At 40.9% G+C, this 17,978-nt stretch overlaps 1 protein-coding gene across 3 annotated transcripts; it reads left to right on the top strand.

The window, feature by feature from the left end:
• Positions 1-572: 572 nt before the first annotated feature.
• On the top strand, positions 573-13,784 carry SMPDL3A (sphingomyelin phosphodiesterase acid like 3A). 3 transcript variants are annotated; one of them, XM_074896231.1, is made up of 9 exons: positions 576-908; positions 1,451-1,503; positions 2,374-2,587; positions 4,082-4,226; positions 7,199-7,295; positions 8,566-8,744; positions 9,914-10,094; positions 12,028-12,152; positions 13,326-13,784. In XM_074896231.1, the coding sequence occupies exons 1-9, from the start codon at positions 760-762 to the stop codon at positions 13,635-13,637; spliced, it is 1,455 nt and encodes a 484-aa protein (XP_074752332.1). In that variant the 5' UTR covers positions 576-759; the 3' UTR covers positions 13,638-13,784. The 3 variants fall into 3 exon arrangements, with proteins under 3 accessions (XP_074752333.1, XP_074752332.1, XP_074752334.1); XM_074896232.1 differs by lacking the exon at positions 1,451-1,503 and having other exon boundaries at positions 573-908; XM_074896233.1 differs by lacking the exons at positions 576-908; positions 1,451-1,503 and adding an exon at positions 1,146-1,218.
• Positions 13,785-17,978: the final 4,194 nt, after the last annotated feature.

The raw sequence follows: 17,978 nt of genomic DNA on the forward strand, positions 1-17,978 counted from the left end.
AGGCCTTTAGCAATGGAGACTCGTATTGACTAGACCTCAGCATTTTCCTTAAGCTGTATTAGAGGTTTAGTTGATCATGTATTTCATCAGTTTTTTAAATGTCAAAGTTCATTAAGTAACCAGGATCCATTTTTTGTGTATCCTGCGAGAAACCTTCCTTCCAAAAGATGCCTGAGACTCCTGCGAGGCATCCGAGGGCTGCCTGTACAGGGCAGGGCCCGGCGGGCAGGCAGCAGCCCTGGCCCTCAGGGGCGTCCCACGCCCGCCGGTAGCACCGGCGGGGCCACGGCGGGCTGTAGGGGGGGCGGGTGTTCAGCCACAGGTCCCAGCCGCCTCGGAGGGCTCGAAGGGACAGGCCCGCCGGGCACCACAGGCCACCGGCCGAGCGGGGAAGAGACTCCCGCCTCCTTCCCGCTGCCCGCCTCACCTTCCTTCGAGGCCGCCTCCAGCCCGCCCGGGCCGTGAACTCAGCCCTGCCCGCGGCCAGGCTGGCTCCTACGGGGCCCTCAGCGTCTCAGTGCCGGCCCGGGGGTGGCACCTCCCGAAGGTCACCCCGGCACGGCCGGCCGAGGCGGCGGCTGCTGCCCCCACCGCCCCCCGGCCGCCAGCGCAGGGCCCCGGCCAGGGGCGGCTTGCGGCCCCCGGTCGTGCGGGCGGGGCGCGGTGTCGGCTTCCGGCAGCCCCGGGGAGGCAGCGAAGGGCCGGGGCTTGCACAAGCCGCCCCGGGCTCGCCCCTTTCCTCCGCGCCGGGGCGGTCACATGAGCAGCCGTCGGCGGGCAGGGCGCTCCCGGCACGGCCAACATGGAGCGGCGGGGGGGACGCGCCGCCCGCTTGGCGCTGGGCCTGGCGCTGCTCTGCTCCGCGTTGGAGGCGGCGCCGGCCGCGCCGCAGCCCCGCTCCGCTGTGGGTGAGTCCGCCGGGGGGCACCGCCTGAGCGGGGTCGGCCCGGCCGAGGCCGCCCGTGGAGGACTGGGGGGGTGTGAGGGGCAGCCCGGCCCGGGGCGCGCAGCCGCCGCCCGCCGGGACGGGACGGGACGGCCCGACTGAGGGAGGCTGGGCCGGGGGGCGCCGTCCGCCCGCCCCTCCGGGGTATGTGCTCGCCTCCTGTCCCTCCCCTCCTCGGTGTTGCGCGCAGGTAGACTGCTGGGTGGTGCTCCCTGTCCCAGCTGGCTTCAACCTCACGGGGCTTTTCGATGAGTAAACACAGCGCTGTTCCGGTGTGCGGGGCCAAAGGGGTTTATATTTAGCTAGCCGGGGTGGCCGGCGCTGAGGACGGTGCGGGTGAAGTGAGCCCTGCCCTGCCTTTGGCGCGGTGTCGAGGCACCCACCGCAAACATTACATGTGGTTTCTGTGCTGTCAGCAAGCACACTCATGCGCTGCCGTAGCGTAGGGCAGGTGAGTGCCCCGAAGTGGCCTCCGCAAGGATTTTCGTTCCCTGTGACTCGTAGGTGCCTCGGAACAAGCTCGCAGCAGTGTCCAGGCGTTTCCCTCTCTCCTGGTGGTAGGAGTTACAGTTCTGCGGAGTCCATGTAGTGTGGTGTCTGCTCTTCCACAGAATGGGCATGTGACCTTGGGAACAATCAATTTATATCTGTCCTGCTTTCACAACCACTACCCCAGATACACCGCTGCCTGTCCCAAGTGCTTTGAAACCGACACAAATAAATTACTTTTGTTTTACTTAAAACTCGAAGGCTGGTAGTTTAATACAAACTTAATTCATCGTGTTCACCATATTGCTATACTTGTCCTTTACCCATGCAGTGCTAAGTAGCAGTGGCTGAGAATGTGTCAGCCTGAAAAAGAAGGAGTAGGTAAGGCTGACACACCTCTCTTCAGTGAGAAGCCCAGTCTCTTTTGCTGCTGTGACTGTTGGGGAGAAGAACTTTAAAATTTTTGCATGCATGCTGTTTCTCAACTTTCTTTCTACACTTTGATCTTCTCCAGACCTTCCCTGGCTGGAAGGTACTATAAAAATAATTAAAATGCAAGTCCCTCTCTTTTCAGGTGGAGTGCAGAAGTCCTTCTATCCCCTCATTTACTGCCCAGTTTCCAGATTGTTATTAATGAAAAGGAGCTGATTTTCTTGTCCCTACCAACCTCCATTTTTTTCCTGCAGACTGGCTTAAACCTATGCTGCTGCTTCTGTTTTCAGTTTTTCTAAGCTGACTACATGAAGGACTCTTGTCAGGAATGCAGAACTCACCCACACTTATCACACAAGCTAATCAACAGTTTGTTAAATTTATTCTTTTCAAAACTTGAAAGAGGAATAGCAGTAGACAAACCGGAGCAAACTTGGCATTACCTGTGTATATCCAGTTCAAATGCAAATAATGCATTTTCTTTAATCTTTGTTTTCTGGAAACAGGGCAGTTCTGGCATGTATCTGACCTACATTTAGATCCAACTTACCACATTACCGCTGATCGCACCAAAGTTTGTTCTTCTTCCAAAGGAGCCAATGCCTCCAACCCAGGCCCTTTTGGAGACTTTTTGTGTGATTCTCCATATCAACTTATTTTGTCAGCATTTGCATTCATGAAGGATTCAAAACAGCAGGTTTCATTCATGATTTGGACTGGGTAAGTGTTCAGGTCACTCTGCAGTTAAAGCTTTTAATGCTGGATAGCCGTATAGTGCAGTAATTCACAAATTTATATTTGCACCAACAGATCTGAGTGTAGTGTCTCACAAATGATACTTTTAAATAGTCCCTTTAGTTGTCCGAATGGCTAATAAGTGGAAGACTGAGTGAGAGTATAAGGCCTCAGGAACAGATTTTGATTACTGTAATAATTTCTGGATATTGTTAGACTGTTCATTGGGACATTGACCACATGACTGTATTAGCGTAAGTTAATAGAAATGATGCAGGGAGGGTGGGAAGTGGAGAAAGCAGAAGGTCAGAGGAGTAACTGGAACAACTGTGGGACATACTGGATTTTGTAGGTCTTAAGGACATTAAAGTGCATCCCTTTTTACAAAATATCATTTTATTTGGTTCTCTAAGAGGTAACTAGAATCATGCAACACCAAGGCTTACTTTTTTTCTTTTTTTTTTTTAAAAAAAAAAGTGTATGAAGTTACCATTTGAGTTCAGTGCCTGTATGAATTCTGGATCGGGAGCTAGCAGGGTGCAGGATAACAGTGTTGTAGATGGTGTCTCTTTCTTCATGACTATCACTCATAGCTGCATGTGCTTCTAAAGAAAATGTGTTTTCACAGTCCTTCATTGCAGTGTTTTGGATGTGTGCAGTCCACTGCTGAGTAAAATGTTTACCTTTTCTGTGCTGATCTTCCTTATTAGAAAATGGGCATAATACTACTCTCTCTCTCACACAGGTGTTGCCTGTGAGGCTTTGTGTGCCTTAGCATTGGGACTGGAGAATGAAGTGTGAAAGGGAGTCATATGAGTAGCTCGATAATACCATGCTCTGTTACTTTTTAGGTATTCATAAAAGGTAGCATCAATTTACCCTTCTGCCATTGCAAAATTCTCCATTCTACCATCACATATTTTTTTTATGGTATATATCAATAGATAATTTATCGACGAGATTAGTGGGTTTGAGTGTTTGCGAGAACTAGTTTATCGATGGGATCTTTTTTGCTGGAAAGGTTATGGATGTTACGTCACTTAATTTTGCTGGGGGAAGGGTGTTAAGAAATATGAATATGTAAAGACAAGTGATTAATTTATTTCACTTATTGTACTTCATTTTCCACAGGACATTGTTAAAAGGGGAAAAATAAACTTACGAGGTTGTGCAGATGACAGAAGATACATAACCCAAACTGCATAGTAGCTCAAAATGATTGAGTTGAATTGATTTAATTTCTAAGAAGTCTTAGTTATGATAAATGTGAATCATACAAAACACATTACTCTTTTGATTTATTTTTTTTTTTTAAAAAAAGCGCCTTTGTGGAGAGCCTTTTGGGCAGTTCTATTATTTTAATTAAAGAGTCTATAGTAGTATTACATGCTGCTAGAATGTAGATTTGTTTGCAGAATTTTTTGCCTTTCCTTATATTGCTTAATAAACCTTTGTTAATAAAGCATTTTCCTTTTTCAGAGATAGCCCTCCTCATGTTCCTGTAAAAGAACTCTCCACAAAGTTGGTCATTAGCATCATTGGCAATATGAGCTCTACAATTCGTAATTTCTTTCCAGATCTTCAGGTTTTCCCAGCCTTGGGCAATCATGACTACTGGCCACAGGTAAAACAAGTTAGAAATTTCTTTATCTATCATATTGACTGTGTTCCTAACCCCTCAGAAAGCAGGTGTGAAAAATAAGAGTTAAATTTCTGAGACTGTTATTCCAGAAAGAGCATTCTACAATTTTCCAATTAGCATGTAAAGTTACAAATAGTTCCAATCAAGAACAGAAAGTACATCTCTCTCTGTGTGTTAAGTTAGCCAAACAGACACTGATGCCAGTAAAATCTGTCTGAGGTCATGCAGATTTACTGCTAATCGTTCCTCTTGGCTTAGAACCACCAGGTCTCATCGTAGTTAATACACGCTTATTTTTTTCTTGCTGTGTAAGTCATGCATGTGTGTGCAATGACTTAATCTAACAGAAATGGCACTCTTAATGGTTCTTTAAGCCCGTGGTAGGATTCAAGGCCTACTGAAAGGCCTGCTGGAAATCTGTCTGCTGACACTGGATTTTTTTTATCAGAGTAACAGCAGAATTTTTGTAATGTTCCCATAGTTTTGCAATTAATATTAAAAATATATCTTTTTTCTTTCCTTATTGGACACTTAGAAATATTTGCATTGATGATTTACTGGATTGCAGCTGAGGACAGTGCTTTTTTTGCTTTCAGTGTTCTGTGAATATTGTTCTTGGCATAGCTCAAAAGTAAACAGTTGCTTCATGTGTCCTTTAAAGCTTATTGCGGGTTGATCTGGCAGCACACAGGACTGAGAAGCAAATTCTGTCATTGGATCTGAGGGGATCGGAAGGGATGTGGAGCAGGTCAGCTAAAATATTTTGTTTGAAATGCCAAATGGGAATTCGGTAACACCCCCTAAGACTTTTAGTTCAGCTTGCTGTCTTACTCATTAGGCCTATCAGGGTATATCTTGGTGTACTAGGTGATTGTATCATTGTCATTACTGGTGTTAGTGATTCCCAAATCAGGGAGTAACAGAGGTGCTCAGACAGGGGAAAGGGAAATGTGAGAGACAAAATAAGATCTAAAGGTACTTTGGAAATGTGAGTGCACAAACAAAGCTGGAACTTCAGTCTCTTGTGTGTTCACTCTGGTAGTATAGCTTCAGCTTGTCATATGCACTGACAGGGGGCCAGGTTGGTTCACCAGAAACCACGAGTAGAGTGTTTTGAAAAATAACACCTTAACTGAAACCTCACTGAGTGTTTTGTTTTCATTTTGTTTTGTTTTTGTTTTGTTTTTTAAGTCTTGACAGAGAATAGTTGTCATTCAGCAGTCTCCTTTGATATAGAAGAAAAAACTGTATACAATAACCTTGTAGACAAAGAATGCAGTGACTTTTCCAACAAATACGAGTTTTGTTTATGAGAAAAGATGGTAAGGATGGGCAGATGGGCAGCAAATAATATTTTGAAGTAGGCTGCTGATTGGAGTAACCATTGTAGTTCTCTCCGCACAAAACCACAGAGGAGTGTTTCTGTGATGCTTTGAAATGGCAGGCTTCACCAGTACGCAGAACTGCCATACTTTTCTGTTACTGTTTGAAAGAGACCATTGGGATCAGAATTTCCCTACTGTGGGGTCATTTCAGGTTGTTGGATTATTTTTTTTTTTTGCTGTTGATGACATTTCTGTTTTTCATAGGGACATTCTTGGCAAATGTCCCGTAGACTGGGAAGCGATGTGGAGCAAGCCACACACAGTAGGCTGTTTCAGAGCAAGTGTGAAAGCTGTGCGCTCACTGTGCGCCGAAGAATTTTATTGCTCTCTATTGTGTTATGACCTGTCTGTCTTAACAATTTAATGGTCTTGGGTGATTTTTCTTGCAGAACCTATTAAAAGTACTACTCAGGTTAATCAAGCATTGGGGTACCTTTCAGATTGTATATTGTGACCTTGGTCTTTCTGCATAGTCTTACTTGTTTCAGATCCTTGCTCCTGCTTAAAACTAATTCCTGAACTGCTGTCTAATCCACAAGTTCACACAGCACTGACTTTCCTACGTCCAAACCACCTTCAGTCCATAATGTGGCCTCTTATCTGGGATCAGGCTTTGCTGTGTCTGTTAGTGACTGTTAGCTCTGGTTGAACTGGTGTGGCTCACAGCTTTCTTAATAACTGGTATCTGTGCACTGCAAGCAACAGATGTCTGAACAGACTTCTGATTGCACTACTCCTAGACAGAGACTTAGTGCCTAAGCCTTTAATAACATAGCTCTAGTTTCAAAGATCTTAGAAAGGTCAAATTTTCTGTTTAAGACAACATGCACTCTAATGCCGTTCCTATTTCTCAACCTCTGTTTTTTTCTTCTAGCACCAAGAATCCAAGCACATATTTCAGGAAAGGCAAGGACAGGCTGGGATCTTCCTGTCAGGGTTAGATGAGAGCGTGGCTTTTCTCAGGCTGTGGCACTTGGGCATTGCTTGGCTCAGACTGAAGAGTGCTACAGTCCTAATTAGAACTGGTGGGAGAAAACATAGACAAAACTTTCCATTTATGTTTTAAATGCTTTGTTACTAGAACTACAGGATATCATGGAAATATTTGTGAATGTCACCAGAATGTTTCTGAGGGCCATAGTGGAGTTTTGGGGAGCTGCTATGAACCCCAAGTTGCTTGAAAAATTCACCTGCTATGAAAGAAGCTCATCTTCTGGCTTTTCCTCCAAAAGTGTTTATTTTTAGCCTTTGAATCTTCAGTTTATATATTTTGCAGAATGTATGGCTTTCCACTCTGCTGTGCGCCTTTCTAAGGCTTGAAATATTTCTGGCATTAGTTTATTAATGCGTTAACAGGGCCATGCAGTCAGTTCTGACTAAGTTCAGGCCCTTGTTCCTGATCAGCAATACCAGATGTTCAGAAGTCTTTTTTCCTTTCTAAGTTCCTCCTGATGATGACTGGATACACTTACGTGTTACGCGAGAGGGCAGGTGGGATAATTTAGTGATTTTTTTTTGTTGTCTGTGTGTCTGAACACTAAGATTTAGGCAGGTTCTGCTCTCTCACAGGATCAGCTTCCTGTAACTACCAGTGAAGTTTACAATGCTGTAGCAGATTTCTGGAAACCTTGGCTAACTGATGAAGCAATCAATACCTTCAGAAAAGGTAAAATATGACAGTAATGCATTGTAAAGATAGGGCTTAGAGAGCTAATGTTTCTGTAGAATTGTCCTGTTTGTTTAGCTAAGTCTCGTAGGATGAATCAGCACAATGGATTATCTGAAATGCTTTTCCTGGAAGAAGTTACTTGTCCTTTTGAATAGCAGTGCTTATATTCAGGGTACATTTATTCTCTTCTGATGCAATAATTATTGCTTTTTGTAACATATACGGTATTATTGGCTTTGTACCAAATCATGTGAAATACCTTATTGCCTTCAAGATCTCATAATCTTGATAAATATTATATAAAGGCATCTGATGCTTGAGAAGATTTAAATTTGGTTTTAAAAAAATTGATGAAATGTTGTTTCTGTTTTGATACTATATGTATTTTAGAACATGTTGAATAGGCACATATTTGTTCAGGTTATGATATCACATAGTCTTGATGATTATACTGTTAATTGCATTGTATTTGTGTCAAATTTACTAAACTGGGAGAATATTGATATCCTGATTATGATTTTTCTTTTTAGCAAAGGACTGAAAAGTTCAACCCAATTTCCAATCCACTCAAATGTTAGGGATTTGGAAGTTTAATTTGTGTTATTGTGTCCTGAATGAGAAGGAATTCTGGGTAAGAGTGGAAGTAGAAACTCTTAACAGGAAAAATCAAGCTCAAAGGGGCAGACCTTACATTAAGGTATATTGTTATAGCTCTGTTCCCATGGCTCCACTGAAGTCCGTGAACTACGAAGATGCATCCATTGAAGAAGCTCTGTATGCTATCAAGCTTTTAGGAGCTTGAAAAATGGCTTCTTTTCATCATAGTCCAATCTGAAGTTAAATGACTTAAAAAGTACAAGGCTACCAAACTCAGTCAGTTCTTCCTGGAGGAACCAGGAATTGCAGTATTTCAAGAAATGTGGACTTTTTAACAATTACCAAATGTCTCGGTGTAGAAGAAATGTTACAGGGCACTTCTTGCATGTCAGTTGGATAATTGCATCTGAAAACTGTCAAATAAACACAAAGGCAATTACAGGCAAGAATTAATAAAAAATTCAGTGTCAGCTTCTCCTACTAAAATGTTGCTAAAAACAGATTGTTGAGATGATCAGTTGTGATGAGGTGATGCATGGCTTGAATAAACATACCGTACTCTTTTATTAGAAAGAGGAAGGCTGGGTATTTTGTCAGTGCTGTACTTTCATTCTGAAGTTGTGCTTTGAAACTTTTCATTTTTCAGATTATGTTGATCTTATTTTCACAGGTGGCTTCTATACACAGCTGTTTGAATCCAGTGATAGCTCTCAACCACTCAGGATAATCAGTCTGAACACAAATTTATATTACAGCCCCAACAGTGTAACTGTGAATATCACTGACCCAGCCAACCAGCTTGCCTGGCTGGAGGCAGTACTAGAAACCTCTTCACAGAAGAAGGAAAAGGTAGGTGCTGTGAACAGAGCCCATCAGCCTTATTTTTTTAAACTTCAAAAAGAAAAAAAAGAGAAGTAAGAAGTAGAGACATTGAAAATATAAACATGAGTCTAGAAGAGTATTAATGCTGCCAAAGATACCACAAGATCAAAATTTAATTTTAAAAAGAATTTTTCCTTGAATATGCACATTATACAGCAACACTTTAACAAAATAGTTGAGTGCAGCTTAAATTATACAGTAAAATACCTTTTCTTTCCTACTGTGTAGAATACTGTAGAAGCCAGGATGAGAATACTTAATATTTTTGTTTCTGACTCTTTATTGATAGCTGTTAATTTTGAAATGTGCACCCTTGACCTGAGACAAAAGCTAGCATATTTAATTTATATTTTTATGTAATTGCAAGTATCAAAAATAGATATTATAAAGGAGTTTGTCAACCACGAAACTTAGCCAAGCTTTAGCAATTGCTGTGATTTGAGTGTTATAATAAAATGTCTTATAATACTCAGGTTTTGAACTGAGGTTATAAATTGTTTGCTCGTGTTGGCTTGATTGATGCGGGGATTGGATCATCATCTGACCAGAAAAACTGTTTAATTTGAAACATGTTTACATTTTTGCTATGGTACTGTAATATTAAAAATACAGTATTACAGTCAGGAGAAAGGAGAGAATTTCCCTTCCTCATAAAACCTCACAGCCTATTGGTTGGTATGTGAGTTGGAACCAAGTCTTGCCCTCAGACAAGAGGGGTTTTAACTAGTTCTTCCATGTTTCTGGTGACTGACCATGCAGGCTCTGTAATATTCTAACAGAAGTTTTTCTTACTATCCCCTTGAGATGCCAAATTATAAGTCTTGCCCTAGTAACTTTTTCATTTGAAATAATTGATCAGATTTTCTTTGGCCCAAAAATCACATACAGATTTATTGGAACTTTTTTCCCAAGAATATACTGAATTCACTAAAAAAAAAATTTGTGTTTTTATTATGAATGTAAACTTTCTTGCCGTTTGTATTTTGTATAACAAAACTGTTGTGATTTACAGCCTTCAGAGTGCCATTCCTAAGACAGCATTATTATGAAATTGTGGTAACCATTTCTAAGTTCTAGCTGAAAGTGTAAGTTTCAAATGAAGGTGCTAATTGTGCTTTCTGTATCTGATTTCTTAGGTATATATAATAGGACATGTACCAATAGGATACTTGCCATATGCAAGGAATACTACAGCTATCAGGGAGTTTTACAATGAAAGACTGGTAAAGATTTTTCGCAAATACAGTAGTGTTATTGCGGGGCAGTTTTTTGGACATACACATAGAGATAGCATCATGGTCCTCCTGGATGAAGAAGGTAATGATGCTTGTTGAATCATTAATCTTTTTTTATTCTTGATTAAAAGCAAATTAATATTTTCTTGCATGTTCTTACTAGTCAGCATCTGTTATAAATAATTGAAAAAGGAAAGAAATACTGCTTTTTATCTACAAGTGTTCAAGCCTCACACACCCAGTTTTTTTCCAAAGAGAACCTTGCAAGGCAGACTGTCTTTTTTTTTTTTTTTGAAGTCAGAAGAGACTCCCCAAGCTTCCTATTTTTTTAAATGAATGCTTATGCCTAGACAAGAATTTCTAGTCTTTCCTCTCTGCTCTCTTAGTGACATGGGCAAATTATACTAGCCAGTTGCTATTGTGTAGTGTGTCAAAGGGAATGTTCTCAGGCCAACTAGACATGCTCTGTGTTCTTGTGTTTCCTGCATCATTACTGTGCCTCTCTGCTGAGTTCCCTGCTGCTTCGAAGTTAATTAAGATAAGAGTAAGCAGGAGGCAGGGGAAAGAAAGTCTCTGCCTGTTGCATCTCTTAGATCAGCTAATTTCCCTTCAGGAAAAGCACCCAGGTTTAAAAAATGCTGTTTATTGCTTTGAAATCCCTTAGTTTTAAGCATGGGCACGGCTGTATGGAGCACTCTGACATCTCTAACAGAAGATCTCTAACAAGTAACTGGTTCAATATTTGTGTCTGTACCATAGAACAGTGAGAGATTGCTTTGGTTTATGTAAAATACCCAAATATTTATTGACTTTTTCTGTGTGTTTTATATGCACTCATAAAAGCAATGTCCAAAATGCTGACTGGAGCAACAGTATTCTAAATCATTTACCTTTTTACATGGCACTATCATGGAATTAATTTTCAGTAAAAAGGAATCTGGCCCCAGTGAAAGTGCTGGCTTTTTATATTTTTTAAAAATGGTATTCAGGGCAGTCGTATACTTACATATATTTGTACCGTGTCCCATTTTTGTGTGAAATAATCACCTCTACTGCAAATTTCACTGAGGACAGGCTGTTCTTGATGCCTTGTCATTAGAGTTTGCGTGTGCAAGTAACTGCGTCTAAATTATTTTAATAATTTTGCATGTTTTGACAAAATTTAAAGAGTGAAATTACCTGTGGCTAAATACAGTTTGAGTTTATCTGTACAGTTTTAGGGTGTCTTGTATTCGTGCTATTTTACTCTTTACGAAATTCCACAGAATTCAAGATAAATGTCATATTGTAACCAGCATCAGTGTCCTGAGATACAGAGCTCAGTTGTGTCTTCTCCAGAAGAACCTACTGATTTCCATGCTTTCAAAGCTTCTGCTCATATGTGGAAACTGACCTTGTGATTTCACTACTGTGATGTTGTCAGAGAAAGGTATAGTTAGGGCTTCTTTTTTGTTCCACAGAGAACCTCTCAATATACTTACCTGCATATTCTGTCTAATTAAAACCTGTGTACATCCTCATGTTTCAGTTGCTGTGAAGATCGGCATTCACATAATAGGTGCTGGGCTAGTTTAGATAAGTGAAGTCAAGGTCAGGTGATGATACCCTGCTGTTTCTAATAACATCAGTGATACATAAACCAAAAAATGCTTATAGCATAGAAACAGCAGCTGAAGGTTTTGCATATTTCTGCAGTAGAAATATGCAAAATATGGAGAGCTTACACATAGACAAGACCATTTTGCACAGGTAGTTGAATTGGTGGGAAGCCTCTAGTGTAGACAAACTTAACTGGTACACAGTGGAATGTGTACTGTGGTGTTTTACACAGATTTGGATCTATCCAGTGGAAGTATAGAAGGAGTTCACAGTGATATAGCTAATCCAAGGAAAAAATGCTAATGTATTTAAGCTAGTCACTCCGGTTCTTGGTGTGTTGGTTCTCTACAAAAACATTTGTTTGAGAGACAAATGATTGAAAGGAAACTCTTTTTTCACCTTCCCTCTTCCTGCAGAAAAGCCAGTAAATTCCTTGTTTGTGGCACCTGCTGTAACTCCAGTGAAGAATGTATGGCAAATGGAGTCCAATAACCCTGGTGTCAGATTGTATCAATATGATCATCTTGATTATAGTTTGCTGGTAAGTGAAGATTTTAAAGCATCATTTAAGACTTTAAATATAGTGTCATTAAAAATGCCAGTGAGATGTCAGCCTTTGTGGCATTATATCTATTGGTGGGACTGGTGCTTACTGTTATTTTTCTTCCTGGGCAAAGGAAAGGAAATCTGAAAGAGGACTTGGTGAGTCTTTCTGTGCCTGCAGGACTACCCCAATACTTCCTGTTCTCTATGTAATATACTTATGACGTAGAATCAAAGACAGTCAGAAATTTTCTGGGCAGCATCCTAAAAGTGTTTGCAGGAAACTCTGCAAAGGTGAAAAAGGTTAAACTCTGGGCTTGTTTACATACCAATGTTATTTGCTGGTGGTAGCCTGAGCTTTGGGATGCAGTCCAGGAAATGCTTCTAAAGGGGGTAGAAGAGCAGATGAAGAAAAGGACTTTTAACAAGGTGATGTCTTTCATAATCATGTAGAATTTATACTGTAGAAATATACAATTTATACTATAGGAAATTGTAGATAAATTTAGAAGGAAAAAGGTACAATACTTCTATTCTGTAGTCTCATGTGATTTTGGAGGTAAAGTGAATCCTGTATAATTATTTTGACTCTGAATGACTTGGATACTCTAATTCAGGGTAAAACCTTGACCTCCCTGAGTTCAGTGATGTGTCATCTTGCAGCTTGACTGGGTCTGGGGGTTTCCCTCAGGAGACTTGTGCTAATACAGGCTGCTCCTTTCTTGTGCAGATTTCACTCCTGTGCCTCCCATCTGTTCCTTTCCCTTAAATTCTCCCTGGGCCTTCTTTTTCTGTCCATTCTGCCCCTCAAGCAGTGTTTGCAGAAAAGAAACTTTGGGATCTCTCCCTTTTGCCTCATTCCTAAAGCAGACATGAGCATAGTGGAGTTTGGTTTACAGTTTGGACAGGAAAGACCTCTAACACTGCCACTGCTGCCTTTTGTGGCTTTTTTTTCTTCTCCTCCCCATCCCCCCACCATTACCACACTGCAAGGACCAGCTTTGGGTGTAAGCCCAGCTCTTGGGGTGGGACGTGACCTTCTACTGAGTTGTGAATAATAAGGAGTGACAGCTTCCTAATCAATATATCACTCTAGAGACTTAATGAAGCAGGGAAGAAAGCAATACAGCCATGCCTGTTTTTTCTTTTCTTTTTTTTTTTTTAACTGTAGGATCTTTGGCAGTTTTATCTGGACCTCAGAGATGCCAACAAGAAAAATGAATCAAACTGGAAATTAGAATACATCCTGACTAAAGCTTACGGCATTGAAGACTTGAAGCCAGAAAGCCTGTATGAAATGGCCAAGCAGTTGTCTGTGCCACACAGCACACTGTTTGAGAAGTATTACAGTAACTTCATTGTGAGTTATGACAAAACCATTGTCTGTGAAGAGGGGTGCAAGACCTGCCAAATATGTGCAATCCAATATTTGGATTACTCCTCATACACAGATTGTATCAATCGGGAAGCAGTGTGGAGATAAAGTCTCTGTGCAATTTATGCTGGTATTGATTTTAGCCTGTGATTTAAAGAACCTGCTCATCCTTTCGCTCAAGCACTGACATGCAGACAAGGGAGCCTGCGGGACATCTATAAATTTCAGGGGAACAATAAATCTTCCTAAATCTTTCTTCTTGTAAATGTGTTTTCCTTTCACATCTAAATAAAAGTTTATGGCTGCTTAAAGTTAAAGTCTGGCTATGTAATAGTGGCCAGATATTTTGCTGTTGTTTCAAGTGTTCTGTACCCTATGTATCAGGCTGTACCAGTAAGTGGGAATAGAAGTTGCTCACTCGGTTCTTTGAAATCAACTCTCATTTCTCAGGGTGTGTAAACGTAGGCAATGCCATTTCAGGCATGGGATTTGTATGGGGGAAGGTTTCAACCATCTGCTGTCACAATTTGCAAACTGAAATCTGCAAAACCTGCATTTGCTGAGAGTGGAGTGCAGTTATGTTGTTGATGCAGTGCCAATATTAGGTATCTCCCTGTGCCAAGTTTCCTTTTCCTTCTTAACCCCTTAAACCTACCTCTGTTTAGAGGCATATTCTAAAGCCAGCATGAAAGTGACTTAATGGATCACAAACCTCCATCCTGTAAATACTTAATGCGTTTTTTCAGAATGTGTTTGCTGAGCACAAAGAGCTTTTTTTTAATTATAGAGCTATGTACATTGGTACTGCTATCAAGTAGTCTTCTGGTACGAGATTGTGCAGCAGACCATAAATCAGGTTTAAATCGATGAACATCACTAATAAGACATAGCGTATACATTTTCTGTGTAGCACAGGGAAACATGCATGTATCATGGTGTCACAGGTTTTGTTTTTCATAGAGCAGTCTAGTACTTAATGTGAAGGATATCACACGTATGAATTTACAATTGCATAGACCACTTCCTCTTCTGATTAAATGTGTGCACAAGATAATATTAAGGTGGCCATTTATCTAGTGTGTATAGTCAAGAAGGACCTTTACCCATTTTTCTGTCACATCAAGAGCTATAATTTTTGAACCTTCAATCAATATAATACCATACAGACTCTACTCTAGGTAATATTATTCCAGAGTAACTAGAGCTGTAGAAATGGTTATGAGACAAATCCAATTGCTAACTGTTTATTTTCATGAGATTAAAGGCTTTGCTGTAGCTGTTGAGGAACTTTCTGGTTTTGTTTCTACTCAAGCTTGAAATATTTAGCAGAATATTTCTAGACAAATGTCCTAAGTCTAGTATTCACAACCATAGACGCAGATACCTCAGATTTGTCATGCATCAATCATTCACAGAGGAAATGTTGGTTTGTTAAATTTGCATTCAGAAACAAATCCTCCAGTGGCATTAATGTTTAGGAATGCCATTAATAATGCACAGTAGGCAGCCCTGTATTTTAGATTCTGTGCTGCTTGGAGAGAGTATGGTGGGCATGTTAACTCTTTAGAACTATCTGCTCTGGCAGATCTTGAATGTGTCTGCATATGTAAATAACCTGAATTGACGTGGGTTCTGTACAGACTGTGACTGTGAGGAAGTACCAGAAAGTTTCAGTGCTGAAAACTGATGATTCCCTCTGTGTTGGATGTGTTTCTTGGTGACGTTTCTCATGTTCATTAAAAAATGCCTATGTTGCCAGTATCTGCTCTCCACGGGCAAGCAGATAAAGTTGTGGGCGGATAGCATAAGGGCAATTGCAGTTGATAGGATAGCTGAGCTTCCTCCAATTTGCCAGATGGGGTTTGTTCAATTCAATCTTGTGCTTTGAACAAGTGTCTCTATTCTCATAGTGGTTTGTTTCTGTGAGTTCTGTGATTTCTGCTTAAACTTAATACCTACAAGACATCCTGGAAACACTGAAAATTATCAAGTTATATTTTTCCATTAAGGACTTCTTTCCTGCTGAACTTTAGCAATGGCAGCAGCACTGACTCACAGCAGACAGTGTGGTGAACTTTAGGGACAGCTGAACCACGTGGCACATTAGTAGCTACAGAACTCTAGAAAGAGTGGTACTCTGCTGATGGGTTGTTGGGCATCTTGCTGCTTAGATTTCTTTATTGTATGTGTGTCAGTAGATGCTACTTAGTGAGCATGAATAAATAAATGCCTACAAATATCTGATTAGCAAGCTATGATCCTGATATACTTTTTTTAAAACCTGGAATCGAAGCTAAGAGTTGGATGGCATCAACCAAGGAGGTTGGTTTTGCTTCAGCCAGAGGGATATATCCACCAGGATGTATCCTCCCAAGATACACCCTGTTATGCAGGCTAGCATTCTCTACTTCTCCTCTATGTATGCTCATGCAAGTGCCAGCGTAACTGGCCAGGAAAGATCCAAGAGTATATTTGACTGCATTATTTTGTAACTCGGACATAAAGGAAGGAGAGCTTTTAGAAATGTTACACTGTAAAAAAAAAAAAAAAAGATAAATCACATGAACAGGTTAGATGGCACCTGGGTGTAAGGGGAAATAGAGGGCTACCATGATATGTTTGTTTCAGGTTCATACTTTATTCCTTCATGGATCTAGGAGTGTTCTAAAGGCCAGTTACCCTTTCCCAACAGGAGCTTATTAAAGTAATCATAGAAAACATCAAAGAGACATGACCCAGTAAGAGTTGCTGACTCCTATAGATCAGATTCCCGTTTCACTTTTCATATGGTATTTTGTGGTCCCATCTTGAATGAAGGATTAGGGGGAATATTAGTAAGGCCACATTTGACAGAAAGACAAATTACACCACCTAGTGGAGTAAAAACTATTTCATTTATCTGCAATTAAACTTGAGACATATAAACCAGGAGGATAATTTCTCAAATATGCTAGGATTTAACTTCTAGTTTTTGAAGGAAGCGCTGCTACTTCTTTGTAGCAGTACTGCCACGTAGCACACTTTCTCTGGGTATTGAATGGTTGCTGGCTCCTAGAGGCCAATGCCACTTGATGGGTCCTGAACCTGCTGTATGTGCAGGTCTCGGCCCGCATCCAGGGAAGAACTAGGTAAGGGATGCTCAAGAGTCCAGCTCAGCTAGCCAGCAGAAAAGGCATGCGATGTAAACTAAAGATCTATTACTAACCAGGCTGGTGTATCCTTCCAATTAACTTCTGTGCTTTTAATTTTCTCCTGGAGTTAGCTGAGGTTATGTCTACATTAACAGGTACTGCAGCCTAATAGGAGTGCCTTCTTTAACAGGAGAGCTGGTGTTGAGAAGCTGATGCGACTGCTGCACATTTCATTAAGCAGTTGGAGGATATTAGTCGTACCCTTGAAGTGCAGCTGCCAGCTGCAGTTGCATCTGAAAGAGTGCTCTCCAAGAGCACTCTGCAAGTTGAATAAAAGCACAGTAAGTGGGGATGATCAGTAAACTCTGTTCAAAGGCCTGTTTCTGATCCAAACTAAAGTGAAGGTGCACCCAGAGGCCAACATTAATTGCTTTAGATTGGGGCGCTCAGTAGTGTCTGGATGTGATCTCATCATTTCTATTGTTTTTCACTTGCCAGCCTGAAGAAATTGAAATGACTGGAGGAGATGGGCAGTGAGTGAACGTATTGTTAGTAAAATTGAAGTGATGAACTTAAGTTGTCTAAAGACAGAAATAAGTAACTAAGTACATGTAGTCCTTTGTGGTCCATTTCCTGTGTGGACAAATGATGAGCACACATCTTCAAGGAAAAGTATCTAGTTTAACATTGTCATGTTTCCCTCTGTGGAAACAGCAATCTCAAGGTGAGTTGTCACATCGGTCCGAGAATAAAATCTCTTGAAAATTTCTGTCATGCCCAGTCAAGAGCAACTATGACAATGTCAATGAAGAAAGGGACTGTAACTGTCTAAACAAGATTAGTTGGTTTCCTTCCTTACTTTCTGAAAGCTAAAGACTAGCTTTTATCTGCTTACCACTACAGCTTTTAACAAGAAAATACTGCTTTAGATAATTCACTTGTCATCTGTCAGGCCCAGCTTTCTTGTTCTGCTGTAGGAACATCTTACCTAGGAATTCTACCAGTTTTGTTATTTGCTGCTCTGGAAAGAAGCCTAGTATAAAATGAATGTTGTTTTTGTACTGTGTGTGAAATATCACAACTGTAGAAATTCAAAGAAAACACATAGAGAAAAAAAACAACAAAAATGTTAACTATCATATGTATGCTTAATTAGTTTCTGGTGGTTGTGGGAATGGCAAAGGCCCTGAGTACTGAATGAACATTGCTGGTGTGCTACTGAACACTGTACATCAATTTCTATAAAAAGTAGGTATCAGGAGAGTGGTCATAAGTAGGATGGAACATGCAGTAGGTAGATGACTGAAATCATAACAAG

Source organism: Athene noctua, chromosome 1 (genome assembly GCF_965140245.1).
Source record: "Athene noctua chromosome 1, bAthNoc1.hap1.1, whole genome shotgun sequence".
Lineage (NCBI taxonomy): Eukaryota > Metazoa > Chordata > Aves > Strigiformes > Strigidae > Athene > Athene noctua.